This window comes from Mustela nigripes, chromosome 2 (assembly GCF_022355385.1).
Source record: "Mustela nigripes isolate SB6536 chromosome 2, MUSNIG.SB6536, whole genome shotgun sequence".
Lineage (NCBI taxonomy): Eukaryota > Metazoa > Chordata > Mammalia > Carnivora > Mustelidae > Mustela > Mustela nigripes.
The window spans coordinates 9,223,295-9,237,220 of record NC_081558.1 but is presented as its reverse complement, the minus strand read 5'-3'; the positions used below and the strand labels follow the sequence as shown (position 1 = coordinate 9,237,220).

At 54.0% G+C, this 13,926-nt stretch overlaps 1 protein-coding gene across 8 annotated transcripts in view; it reads left to right on the top strand.

The window, feature by feature from the left end:
- CACNA1A (calcium voltage-gated channel subunit alpha1 A) overlaps positions 1 to 13,926 on the top strand; it is a 286,551-nt gene that overhangs the window by 259,989 nt on the left and 12,636 nt on the right. For 6 of the 8 annotated variants that reach the window (XM_059389172.1, XM_059389168.1, XM_059389174.1 and 3 more), the window contains 4 exons: positions 2,147 to 2,297; positions 5,235 to 5,362; positions 6,597 to 6,693; positions 10,282 to 10,387. In XM_059389172.1, the coding sequence (XP_059245155.1) occupies positions 2,147 to 2,297; positions 5,235 to 5,362; positions 6,597 to 6,693; positions 10,282 to 10,387 (482 nt within the window). Of the gene's footprint in view, positions 1 to 2,146; positions 2,298 to 5,234; positions 5,363 to 6,596; positions 6,694 to 7,628; positions 7,726 to 10,281; positions 10,388 to 13,926 lie in introns of all 8 variants that reach the window. The other 2 variants (XM_059389171.1, XM_059389169.1) reach the window with 1 other exon arrangement.

The following is a 13,926-nucleotide window of genomic DNA, read 5'->3' as shown; positions in this document are numbered from 1 at the left end:
TGTAGGGGGCGTGTCCTTTCCCTCCTCTTCCTATAGGGGGCGTGCTGTCTTCCTTCTGCTCCAATGAGGCTTGGCATGGGCTTGTGGGGGGCCCAGGGACCCTGGCTAAGCAGAAGCTAAAGGTCCTAGGATAAAAGCATGGAAGGCGTTTTCAGGCATTACATCACTGAGTCCTGACCGTCCTGTGAGGTGGGGATTCTTGGCAACCCCATCTGACAGGTGAGGAAACTGAGGCTAATTGGACCCTGAGGCTTGATTTCTTAATCCTGGATGCGCATTAGAGTTCCCTCGTTCATTTATCCGTGGGAGGTTTATTGAGCACCACTGTGTGCCAGGCATTGCTGAAGGTACCGTGAACAAAACAGAAAGAGATATTCCGTGCCCTCCAGGTGCTTCTATTCCTGCGCAGGAGAAAGGCCATCAGTAAGCTAGTGATGGAGAGTGCAGGAAGGGGATAGAATTAAAGGTTAAGAGGGAAATGGAGGCACAAAAGGACAAATAATGTGCGGGGGTGCCTGGGTGGCTCAGTGCGTTAAGCCTCTGCCTTCGGCTCAGTTCATGATCTCAGGGTCCTGGGGCTCTCTGCTCAGCGGGGAGCCTGCTTCCCCCTCTCTCTATCTGCCTCTCTGCCTGCTTGTGATCTGTCAAATAAACAAATGAAGTCTTTAAAAAGAAAACACACACACACAAAAAAAAGAACAAATAATGTGTGATTTCACTTACATGAAGTGCCCAGAACAGGCACATTTCATAGAGGTAAAGAGGAGGACTAGAGATTGCCAGGGACTGCATGAGTGGGACGCATGAAAGATTCTACAGGTGAACAGTGGTGACAAGTAGGTGCACGGTATTGTGAATGTACTGAAGGCCACTGGACTCTAGCCTTAAGAATAGTTAAAATCAATTTTTTTAAGATTTTTATTTATTTATTAGAGAGAGAGCGAGCAAGCACAAGCAGGTGGTGGGGGGGCAGGCAGAGGGAAAGGGAGACGCAGGCTCTCCACTGAGCAGAGAGCCCAATGCTGGGCTAGATCCCAGGATTCTGGAATTGTGATCCAAGCCAAAGGCAGATGCTCAACCGACTGAGCCATCCAGGCACCCCTAAAATGATAAATCTTATGTACACTTGGGAATGAGAAAAAAAATTTTTCTTTAATTTAGCGACAACATCTAAAGGAATGGAGGGCTGGTAGGTCATGCCTCCCTGGAGGCAGGTGACGCGTGAGAGAAATAGGTGAGGGAGGGAATCTTGTGGCTATCTGAGGAAGGGCAGGTCAGGAAGAAGTTATAATGAGTGCAAAGGCCCTGAGGCAGGAGCATGGCTGGCATGTTTGGGGACAGTGAGATCCCAGTGTGCCTGGAGCAGAGAGACCTAGGGAGAAGGTAATAAGAGGTGATCATAGCCTGGAGGAAGAGGAGCCTTTAAAACATACCTAGCTATGGGGCGCCTGGGTGGCTCAGTGGGTTAAAGCCTCTGCCTTCGGCTCAGGTCATGATCCCAGGATCCTGGGATCAGGCCCCACATCGGCCTCTCTGCTCAGCGGGGAGCCTGCTTCCTCCTCTCTCTCTGCCTGCCTCTCTGCCTACTTGTAATCTCTGTCTGTCAAATAAATAAATAAAATCTTTAAAAAAAAAATACCTAGCTATGTCCCCAGGCCTCACCCCAGACCAGTTGAAAGCAAGTCTGCGAGAGTGGGGCTTTTGCATCAGCATTGTTTAAAGTCCCCCAGAATGAACTTTTTTTTTTTTTCTTAAGATTTTATTTATTTATCAGAGGGAGAGAGGGGGAGAGAGCAAGCACAGGCAGACAGAGGCAGAGGGAGGAGCAGGCTCCCCGCCAAGCAAGGAGCCGGATGCGGGACTCGATCCCAGGACGCCGGGATCATGACCTGAGCCGAAGGCAGCTGCTTAACCAACTGAGCCACCCAGGCGTCCCCCCCCAGAATGAACTTTAAAGCACACCTAAATAATGAGAATCATCTCTCTGAGCTCCCAGAGCAAAAAGGTAGCATATCTAGAACTTGAACTCATGCCAGTTCAACTCCGGACCCCCATGCAAATATCCCCGAAGGATATCCATGTCCAGGCCTGGCGCCCAGGTCCAGGTGCCCAGGTCCCTGATGGTTCCCCCTCTCCTTTCCCCCAGGAGTGCCACTGGGGAGGCTTGGCACAACATCATGCTTTCCTGCCTCAGTGGGAAGCCGTGTGATAAGAACTCGGGCATCCTGACTCCCGAGTGTGGCAATGAATTTGCTTATTTTTACTTCGTTTCCTTCATCTTCCTATGCTCGTTTCTGGTGAGTCTGTGTGCATGTGGGGGGATGGGGCAAGTAGCATGGGGTCGGGGGGCCTCCCTGACCTGGCTCCCACTGCGGGGCATAGGTTTCTCTAGAATACGGCTGTGTCACAGATTTGCTCCCTCCAGAGCGTCTCTGCACCGGCTGGGGATTCAGTTAACCAGGGATTCTCAGCAGCGACACTGCTGATATTTGGGCCTGGCTCGGTCTCTGCAGAGCGTTAGGGGGGCTGTCCTGTGCATTGCAGTGTGGTTAGCAGCTTTCCTGGCCTCCAGCCTCAGGTGTGATAAGCAAATATGCCTTCTGACATTGACAGTGACCCCCTGGAGACTGGGGGAAGGACAGAATCTCCCCTATCCGAGAGTCACTGGGTTTTACTGAGGAAAAAACTAGTGGAGCTGAGAGCTGGTCCCCAGGGCCAGTCGGTCCCCACGGCCAGTCTAGTTACATGGGATACTAGTTATGTCCCTCCTCTTCCTGGAGCCACAGAGCCAAGTTAAGAGAACAGAAACTCTCCAGATATCTTAGAGGAGACTTAATACAAGGATTGGCTACATGGGGTTGAAAGAGAACTAGAGAACCCTGGAGTCATCAGGGATTCCTGGCTTCGGGAATTAAAAGGAAAAGAGGGCGGACTGACTCACCCCCAGCCCGCCCCTGGCACCCTGGCTGTCCATGGCCCCAGGACACTTGTACACAGTTCCTGTGGCTGCTGTGACAAAGGACCACAGACTTGATGGCTTAAAATGACAGAAATTGACCCTCCCACAGTTTTGGAGGCTAAAACCGATCAAGGAGTTGGCAGGGCCATGCTCTCTCCAAAACCTCTAAGGGAGAATCCTTCCAGGCCTCTTCCAGCTTCTCTGGATCCCGGTGTTCCCTGGTTTGGGTCTGTCCCTCTGGCATCTTACCTCCATCCTCTCCTCTGTGCGTCTGTGTCCAGATTCCTCTTTTAGGGGAATAGCAGTCAGATTGGGTTTAGGGCCCCCCCCAATCCAGTATGACATCATCCTAACTTGATATCACGAAGACCCTTTTTCCAAATAAGGTCAGGTTCACAGGTACCGGGGTTAGGATCTGAACATGTCTTCTGAGGGGGACACAATTCAACCCACAAGACAGATCCACACTGGAGACAGAAGGGGTCCCTTCGCCCATCCTCCCTGGTCTAGTTTCCTGACCGTGGATCCCACCAGCAGGATATAGGAAGCCAGCTGCCAAGAGAGCGTGAGATGAGCGCAGACCCTGACCAGACGCCAGCATCTGTTGGCGAAAGTCCAACACCCTCACCCCCTTCAGACCTGTGGCCTCACACTGAGAGACTTGTAGGCTCTGTCTCTCAGCCCCCGAGTCCAGCACCCGCAGCTGCTGACCCACAAGCTCCATTCATTGCCCCATTCCAAGTTCCCAGGCAAGAGAATCTGAATGGACCAGCCCACCCCTTGGTCAAATAGCCACCCTGTCCAAGCAGCTATAGATACATATGAGGACAAGATCCTATAATAGAGCCCATCTGAAAAGGGCAGGCACCCTAGAAGACGTCTCTGCTTGACCATCAGCCCCCCGATGTCAGAGATTTCTGTCTTGTTCACTGCCGCATCCCCAGCACCTAGGACAGTGCCTGGCACACAGCGGGAGCTCGTCAATATCATGAAGATGAATTAAAAATTGAGTCACTGAAGTTAGGGATGCCTAGGATTACGGGTTATTTGTTAAGCACCTACTAGGCTTACATCTATACCTTTGTTGAATACCTACTACATGCCAGACCTGATGCTAGGCACTGAGATACAGAGACAGAACTCAGGTGTCTCAGGCTTCGGGGGTAACTGGCAGACAAGTCAGCAGGTAATAGCTACGTGGCCTGATACATGCTGTGATGAGATGATTCAGACCAAGGGAAGGAAGATTTCAAGGAGTGGCTTGCAGGGACCACGAGCAAGAACTAGAACACGTTAGAAGTAGCAGAAACTTCCCTAATGTAAGCAGCACATACAGCTCACTGACTTGTGTACCTGAAAAGTCCACGTGAGGCGGGATCCTGACAGCAGACCCCCATCCTCCTCGCTCCTCCCCGCACTGGCTTCGCTCTCAGACTTTCTCCTTGTTGAGGCCAAACGATGGCCAGGGTGTCAGCACAAATCCCAGGGAAGGCTCGCATTGACCACCTTGGGTCATGTGTCCCTCCCCAAGCAATCACAGCTCTTCCTGGGTTGTCTGACCAGTGCCTGGGGAGCCAGAAATTGGGGGTTGGCCACACCCAGCTTCAGCCTCTTACAGATAAAAGAGGGGGGTTCCCCAGATGCTGCTCCCCACAGGGAGACAAATCCTGATGTTTACTAAAGATGCAACATTTGCAAAGGATTGGAGGCAAAATGATGTAATCTCCCGCTGTGCTAAGGGCCAGAAGGACATGTGAAAACGTGCTATGGGGTGCAGATGTGGGCAAGAAAATTCATTCATTCATTCACTCATGCATCTGTCCATCTGTCCATCCAGGAAATAATTGCTAAATGCTTACTTTGTGCTGGAGCTGGGAATACAATCCACATGGAGCACTGACTTTGGCCTTGTTGGGGGGGGATGGTGTGGGAAGATGTGGGGTCATGGTGGTCCCTTGGGGTTGGCCCCCATTTCACATAGCGTCTTCCCCCTCTCTCTCCGGCTCTGTCTCTGTCCATCACTACTGGTCTCTGTCTCTTTGTATTTCTCTGTCTCTGTCTTTGTCTCTCTGTCCCATCTCCATTTCTGCATTCATTTCTGGGGCTCCTTGTGTGAGGGTGTGTCTCTCCTCCCCATCCCCCCATCTTTTTCTTTCTCTGTCTCCCTTTTGTCATCTCGCCCCTCTCCCTCCCTCTCTCTCCCGGCCTCTGTGTATGTGTGTTTGGGTGTGTCTCGCTCTCCCCCACTCCCTCCCGGCCCCCGGGGTCCCCACAGATGCTGAACCTCTTTGTCGCCGTCATCATGGACAACTTTGAGTACCTCACTCGAGATTCCTCCATCCTGGGTCCCCACCACCTGGATGAGTACGTGCGTGTCTGGGCCGAGTACGACCCCGCAGCGTGGTAAGGAGTCGCCCGCCCCTTCCAGCCACATCGCCCACCTCTCCCTGGCTGCTAGAGCCCACGAGGCTAGGTCAGGTCCTGGACTTTGGGTCTTTGGGTCGCTGGGGAGCTAGCTGGGATCTCCGAGGGGTCAACCTGGAGGAAAGAGACAAGGATCAGCGCCCTCACGTGCCACAGGTGAAATGGTTGGGGACCGCCTGCCCGAGGCCCAGGCTTTCTGGGAGAAGAAGGAAGGAATCAAACATTGAGGTTTCAGCCTCCTGTGATTCTCCCCGCAACTGAGAGGCCTCAGGATGGTGAGGACAAGCTAGCCAGGCCAGCCAGACAGAGGACGGGGAAGAAACCAGAGGCCTCTTACCCTCTGCTGTCCTGGGAGTGATGGGAACAGGGTCGGTCTAGCTCCCTTGGCAGGTGGCATTGACTGTGAGATCAGACTGGTGCCGGACAGCTATCACAGGAGGCCAGAGCCAAAGACACAAAGCCTCAGGGGTTCTCGCATTTTCGCAGCTACAAAGGGAGCGAGCTCTCCTACCCTTGGGCACCAGAGTGCTCCTGGTGGTGGTTCCAAAGGGTCGTTCTCTACCCTGTGCACTTGGGGACCAGCATGGAGCTGCTCAGAGAAGCTACCCCGAACCTCAGCGCCCACCAACCACTAATGGAAGAGTCTAGTTCGAGCCGGGCTGGGGGCCTGAGAAAGCATTAATGGGGGCCCTTGGCACCCCGAGTGCTGGAGGGGAGGCCTCCAGGAGGAGGAAAGTGGGGAGGACTCCATCCTTGCCATTCCCACAACCCCAGACAGGTCCTCCGTGAGACCAAGAGGCTGGGGTGAGCCACGGGTCTGGGGCCTTGACTTCTGGCTGGTTCCTAACTCTTCCTCTTTTGATTTTAGGTCACAGCAGTTGGATGCTGTCCCCCTATTCCTCGAGCTCCCCCTCCCTGCAGTGTAGCCTGTGCAGACTGGGGAGAAGGGAGTTACAGAGAGAGCCCTGGGGGAGGGCCCCTCCTACCCCCACCCCAGCCCACCCTGGCCCAGAGCTTTCGCACACCCCAACCGAGACCCTCTTCCCCCGGACTGTCTGGGAACAGTTCAGGGACCTTCCCTCATCCCTGAGTCTCCCCAACCCCTTCAAAGCCGGGGGTCCCCAGCCTCTGGCATCACGACCTTGCTGCGTGCACAGGGAGCTAGCGTGAGCCCAGACCCCTGCCTCCACTAACCCCTGTCTTCTCCTTTCAGTGGTCGGATTCATTATAAGGATATGTACAGTTTATTGCGCGTGATATCTCCCCCTCTCGGCTTAGGCAAGAAATGTCCTCATAGGGTTGCTTGCAAGGTTTGAATTCCACTAAAACCTGCTAGCATCCATGGAATGAGTGTGGCTTGGGGTTCCTCAATATATATATTTCATATATATATATATATATCTAAAAAACAGAGCCATCTCTCTTTCTTGCATTAAACTAGAGAATTCTTAGCCAACAGAATGCAGTCACGTAGACTCGATGAAGCATGGGATATAATCTCTCTGTTCCCTTCAGCCATTTCTGCTTGCTCTTAGCTGAAGCTGCCCATCCCAGGGTCTCAACGGCACCCCAAATCAGACACATCGGGGGTCGGAGCTGTGCACTGACCCCCCATCACCTCCACTCTCTCCCCCTCCACCCTTTGCCTCCCAAAGCCCCCAGCCCTCCTCCCGCCGCCCTGGCCCCCCCTTCCCCTTCTAGGCCCCCTCAGAGACCAGCCTCAGCCAAACCAGAGAACTTGACCCAATTTTTAAAATAACACTGAGCCAGAGCCTTGTGCCAGTCCCTCCAAAATGAGACCCCGCCTTTCCTCCAAGCCCCACCAGAACCCTAGCTCAGAGTCAAAACTGAATCTGACTTTTCTCTTTTCTCTCTCTCTCTCCCTGCTCATGAGCAGTGAAATGATCTTTTTTTAATGACCTTTTCTTCCATTTTTTTTTCCTCCTGTTTTCCATTTATTTGAAACACCTATTTTATTGTTCTCTGCATCTTCCTCTCTCTATTTTTTCGGCTCGTGTGTTTTTTTTTGTTTTTTGTTTTTTGTTTTTTGTTTTTTGTTTGGTTGGATTTTTGTTTGGGTTTCTTTTTTGTTTTCCTTTTTTTTTTGGTGTTTTGTTTTTTATCTTTGTTGTTTTTTTGTTTTATTTTTTTAATTTTTTTTTTTCTTTCCGTTTCTCCCTCTCCCTTCACCCACCCCTTTCTTTGGTTCTCCGTTCCTACCCCGTTTTGTTTTCGGTGCTGCCAGGGGCCGCATGCCTTACCCGGACATGTATCAGATGCTGAGACACATGTCTCCGCCCCTGGGTCTGGGGAAGAAGTGTCCGGCCAGAGTGGCTTACAAGGTAGTCTACCCTTGCCGACCACCGGCGTCGGGCACTGGGGATTTTTCAGCGCTGACCAGGAACAACCAGCCGAGTCTCTTTTTCTGGAGCTACTCTTCTTCTTTTTTTTTTTTTTTTCTCTTTTTCTTTTTCTTTTTTTTCCCTTTCCTCCTCGAGTAAATGGATCATGACCGTCCCTTGACTCTAAGCAGCACACTGTGTCCGTCTTTTCTGATGAGTGTGTCTTGGTGTTTTGAGACTCCATTATGGCCGACACGCCGGGGGGGAGGGGGAGGGGCGCCCCCAGTCCCCTCGCACCTGGTCCCCTGGGAACCAAATTGGACACAAACATGTTTCAGAGGGAATGCCGCCTCGCCTCCTTTCTGCTCACCTAGAGCAGCCTCCACACCCAGTCCCAGGCCGGGGCAGGTACCTCACAACTAGGGGGGGTGGGCTTTGGCCCCAAGAAGGCAAGGCCCTGCCCCCCCCCCATCTTTCATATCTTGAGCCCCCAGGTCCAGCAGCACCCCTACATACACCTGAAGCTGATCTCTGACCTAGGGCCTTGGGGGACTCGAGACCTCCCAAGGGGTACCCGGAGCCTCTCCTCCCTCCACCTCTCCCCCCCCCCCAAAATTGCTTCCCAAGCCCCAACCCCTATGCCACCCATTCTCCCCCAGACACCCCCAACATGCCTCTCCATTGTTCCAGAGTGGTCAGGCAGGCCGCAGCTGGACCCCTGGACCGTGGCACCCTGATGCAGGCCATGCACGCTGCCTTGGCGGGGGCCTGGGGCGGGCAAGCACCATGGCCGACCGGGGGACGGTGCATGCTGGCTGAAGGAGCAGGGGTCCTGCCGCCAGGCGGCTGGGCTGGGCCACCCCTCCAGACCCCTGTCCCGGAATCTCCCTTGGCACCCAAGGACAGATGCTCTGTTCCCTCCAGCTCATCCACGAGAAGTTCAGGGATGACCTTTAAAAATTGCCGCCTGCTCTCCCAGAAAATCGCCCCATCATCCAGCCACCTTGCCCCCCTCGTCCCCTGTGTCTGTGAGAGTCCTCCCTCCCCTCTGCTAATGCCGTTCCTTCCCGCCTCAAGCATCCTTCTCCCTGCAACCTCGTCCCTCCTCCTCCTCCCCAGTCTAGACTGGGAAGAGGCTGTCCCACCAGCCTCTCTGACAAGCCTCTCTCAGCACCTATCCTTCCTCTAGCTTTCCTTTTGTACCTTCTCTTGGTCTCTGCTTGGCTGCCCGCGTGCTTGTGCGTGTGTGTATGTGCGTGTGTGTGTGTGTGTGTGTGTGTGAGAGAGAGAGAGAGAGAGAGAGAGAGAGAGCGTGAACCCCCTTCCCTTCCTGGTCTGTGTGCAGGGCCACCAGGGGTCCTTAGGCACCTTTGTGCAAATTTGAAAAGGACACCCTTTCCACAGAACATTTTGTCTGCTGGAAAATTGTTGTAATCCACCCATCTGGCAAAAACAAGATACTTCTTTGCTATCTGCTGAAAAGCTGTCATTTAAATATACTAATCTATGATTTCTAAGACAGTTAGCCCTTTGTGCAGTGCATAACCTGCACAGCTGTGCACAGCAGCCCAGTCTGTGTGTGTTTCTCTGTCTACCACCTCCCTCCCCTCCCTGCCCCAATCCCTCTCTTGTGTTCTGTTCTGGGTTTGCCATCCCTCTCCCCATCTCCAGCTCTGTGTTTTCCTGCTGACGTATGTCTGAATCCCCTAGTGAGCGCCTAACTCACCCTCAACCCCATCTCCATGCCACCTCCGCCTGGGCTGGTGCCCACCAGTCCAGCAAACCTTCCTACAGTACCAAGCACGGGGGACACTCCCCTGCTTGGGACACGGGGAGTCTTTTCTTCCCTGGGCCACGGGAATGCCCCCTCACCCTTCCCCTGCCATCGCACAGAGCCAAGATCTGGACATGCCCCTGAGAAACACTTCCCACGGAGCTATGAATGAGTCTCGAGATTCCGTCTGCATGCGCACCCCTGTCTGCCGTTCTGTGTGTCATGGCCTCGCTGCATGTCCGTGAGCGGCTGCCCCGTCAGTGGGGGGCCGCCTGCCTGCTGCTTCTCAGAGGAATGATGTGGTCTGTGCCCATCTGGTCTGGTCTGGGCCGAGCCGGGGGAGGAGGCGGGAGCCGGTGGCCCCCCCGGCGGCTGTGGCCCAGGGACCACTGTGCCTGGCTGCTGCATGATCTGCCGCGATCTGCCTTGCGCTCTTCTTCTCTGGGGTCAGAATGGCGCGGAGCCGTCCAGAAGAACTCTGGGGCAGGGCAAGGAAGGGTCTGGCCAACCTGGGAAATGCCAGCTCTGGGATCTAGCATGCGGGAGAGGGAAGGGCGGGGGCTGGTGGACTAGGAGAGCCCCAGAGCTCTCCCTGTGGGCCTCGAAGGGAAACCGGAAAACAGCGCAGGGGATGGATAACCTGAGGGTGGGGAGCATCCTCAGCCACCGCCTTCAGAGTTCTTCCTAGGGCTCCCGGGGTAGTGTGGGTCTGGCTCACGGGGGGGGGGGGGGACTGGGAGGGGTGCCTGGCAATGACTGCCCCCGCCTTTGGTTTTCTGTAGAGGCTCCTTCGCATGGATCTGCCCGTGGCGGACGACAACACCGTCCACTTCAATTCTACCCTCATGGCTCTGATCCGCACAGCCCTGGACATCAAGATCGCCAAGGGTAAGGGCAGGAGCGGGAGCAGAGAGGTAGGACAGGATGGAATTGGGGCCTGGGAGGGGAGAGCTGTGGGCAACCAGGGATCCCACTCGCCACATGAAACCAGATGCGCCACTGCCTCATCATGAGCGTCATCCCACTCCCCACTCACTTGGCAGACATCCCGCCGCACTGCCTGAGCGGCCGGCGCTGTGCTCCGCGGCTTCCGCTTCCTGTGGGAGGGGCTTCCCCCAGCAGGGTCTGAAGGAGTCACATGGACCCCTGGGGAGAAAGTGCTCAGGCCAGCAGGTACAAAGGCCCTGGGGTAGGAGGCCATCCATCCGCCAATGTGTTGAACCGACTTGCCCTTTGAGCAAGGGGGTGCTTGACCAGACTCACATTTGAAAAGGTTCCCTCTAGCCACAGGGCAGAATTGTCTGGAAGGAGGTCACAGTGGAGGCCACTACCCCATGAACACAGGAGGACTGCCTAGATTCAGGGGATGTGGAGTGTTCAGGTTCTGGATATTTCTTGGGAGCCAATGACCAATGGAGGGGATGAAGGAAAGAGAGGAGGAGTCAGAGCCACCACCAGGGGCTGAGCCCTAACCACAAAAAGGACAGAGTCATGTCTCAGTTGCCTGAGACAAGGGAAATGTAGAAGGGGTAGGTTCCGGGCTAAGGAAGGGCAGGAAGTCGGTGTCAGCCTAGAGACACACAGAAGGCAGGGGAGTCTCCAGCTTAAATGTCCTATGTGGGACACAACCCAGGAACATTCTGAAGGAGGCAAAAGAATGAGTTTTCCTGGCTGGGCTGAAGGTGAAAAGTCGGGAGACATCAGATGCTGATAGGAGACTGGACAAGCTCTCCCAGGAGATGAGTGTGAGCTGAGGGATGCCCCCAAAGACAGCCTGCAGGGTTAGAGGCAACAGAGAAGGGGTGACCAGGGAGGCGAGTGAGGGCCAGGGCAATGTGGGTTTTTGGAGGGTGTCTCCAGCCTATCAGGCACTGTCCAGTAACCAAGGAAGACAAAGCCTAAGAGTGACCCGTGGATTTTGTGACAGGCAGCTCTGGGGGAGTGGTGAGGGCCCCTCCTCCCCTCCACCTGGAATGGGCTTTGGAGGCCTGACAGTAGACCCGATGTGACTTGGCAGCTGGTGGGACAGGAGGACAGAGAAAGAGGTGCACACAGGTCATCAGGGGACACAGGGGCTGACAGAAGGCTGAGTTCCTCGTCCAGCCCTGGGCTGGAAATCAGGGCACTAAAGAGAGAGGTTAGGGTTCCACCAGCTGAAGCCACCAGGAGGTGAAGAGGAAGGAAGACAGAACTTCAGGGACCCAGGTTCCTTCCAGGGTCCCGAGGGAAAGAGGATGGGGAGGAGCCAAGGCCAGAAGTTGCTGGGGAGGTGGAAGGTTTCCAGGAGGGATGTTAGCAGCTTCTACTAGGACACTGCCCGGCAGAGGGGAGTAGGTTGAGGACAGACATAGTTAGCCAGGAAACATGCAGGTGAAAGTTCCGAGAGCAAAAAGAGCCCCCCAGTATAGCAAGAGAGAATCAGAAAAAGCAGAGATAAGGCTCAGGAGAGGACAGATGTGGGGGGGGGGTGGGGGTCAGGCCCTTGTCTGGCACAGCCTGCAAATTCTTTCTCCTGCAATAAGTCAGAGGTGAGTGGCTCAGGCCTACCAGGCAGCTCAGTGCTCAGCAGAAGTCCGGCCCAGGTCCTGGCTATTTGTGGCTCTATGCTCCCAAGACTGTTTCTTTTTGTTTGTTTGTTTTAAGATTTTATTTATTTATTTGACAGAGAGATATCACAAGTAGGCAGAGTGGCAGGCGGGGTGGAGGCGGTGAGAAGCATGAGTCCGATGTGGAGCTCGATCTCTGGACCCTGAGACCATGACCTGAGCCAAAGGCAGAGGCTTAACCCACTGAGCCACCCAGGCGCCCCAAAGACTGTTTCCTTATCATTGTGGTTGAAGCTGGTCCAGGTCCCAGCCTGGGGAGGTGAGGAATCTGAAGCGCAGGCAGCAGACTTCTAATCAGGTGGAAGAGTTATGTTCCATGGGCTCATCTTCCCCACCTGCCCTGCCCTGTCCTCGCTGTAAACCTGGGCAGATCACACCCTCTCCGAGCCTCAGTCCACATATTAGCTAATTAGGCCACATAAAAAACAACCACAAGCATAACAGCTTAAAACACCCACTTAATAGCTCTCAGTCGTGTTGGTCAGAAGTCTAGACAGGCTCAGCTGGGCTTTCCAGGATCCCACAAGGCCGAAATCAAGCTGTTGGCCAGGCTGGACTCTTTTCTGGAAGCCCTGGGGGAAAATGTACTTTCAGACTCATTCAGGTGTATTCAGTGGCCTGTGACCATCGGCCCGAGGGTCTACTTCATTGCTGGCGTTTGGCCAGAGGTTGCACTTAGCTCCCAGGGAGGCATCTCATCTTTTGTATACTCCAAATCTGTCTGACCTCTCCTGCCACCAGGTGGAAAGAAAACTCAGCTTTGCAAGGGCTTACCTGATTAGGTCAGGCCCACCCAGATAAATTATGTATCTTACAGCTGGCTGACTTGGGACTTTAATTACATTTGCAGAAGCCTTTCCTGGCAGTCCCTAGACTAGCATTTGATCGAATAACTAGCGTCTTGGGGCAGGAGGTAGGGGCAGCTTCAGAATTCTGCCTGCCATGTTACACTCACCTTTAAAATGGGTCTAACTGTGCCCCCACTCTTGGTCTGCAATACCTTTGTGATCCAGCTTCTGTTTCTCTCTGGGGACCTGTTCAGTAGTACCAAGAGAACTCCAGACTCAGATTCAGTGATTACCTAGAAATTCTCAGAACCAAGAGGCACTATTGGACTCACAGTTATGGTTTATTACAACAGAAGGATACTGGTTAAAATCTGCAAAGCAGAGGCACAGAGGTCAGGGTCCACGGGAGACCAGGTGCAGACTTCCAGGTGTGTCATGTGGGCAGCACTGATGTCCCGGCAACAGGATGTGACAACCCAGTTGAAGTGTGGCCAACTGTGAAAACCCACTCAAGCCCTGGTGACCAGAGTATATGCTGGAGGTTGGACGTGTAGGCCTGGCTGACTTAGTTACTCAGGCTCCAGCCCCTCCAGAGGTCACACTAATGGTGGGTCACATGGCCCAAGACCCCCACCACAAATCCCATTGTTGGGGTAAACTATCTCACGTGCCCAAAAGACACTTTCATCATGCAGGACACTCTAAGGACATAGAGGTGACCTCCCAGGAGCTGGTCAGAGAGCAGTCCTTTCTTTCAGAATGCCAAGTTGTCCTTTATCATGAGGATAGCGTCTGTGGGACTCCAGTCAGGCCAGTCTCTATGACACCCACCAGATGCCCTACATGAGGATTTCAAAGGCTCCCAGGGATGTGCCTGACTTTGTTGCTGTTGTCACTCATACTCCAGATGCTACTCAGTCCCCAGAGGGTCACACCCCTGACATCTCTGAGCCAGGGACCTCTCCCTATCCTGACTTTGGTGAGGGCACCAGGCCCTCCCAGAGCTCCACGGAGAATAACTGATCCAGTTTCC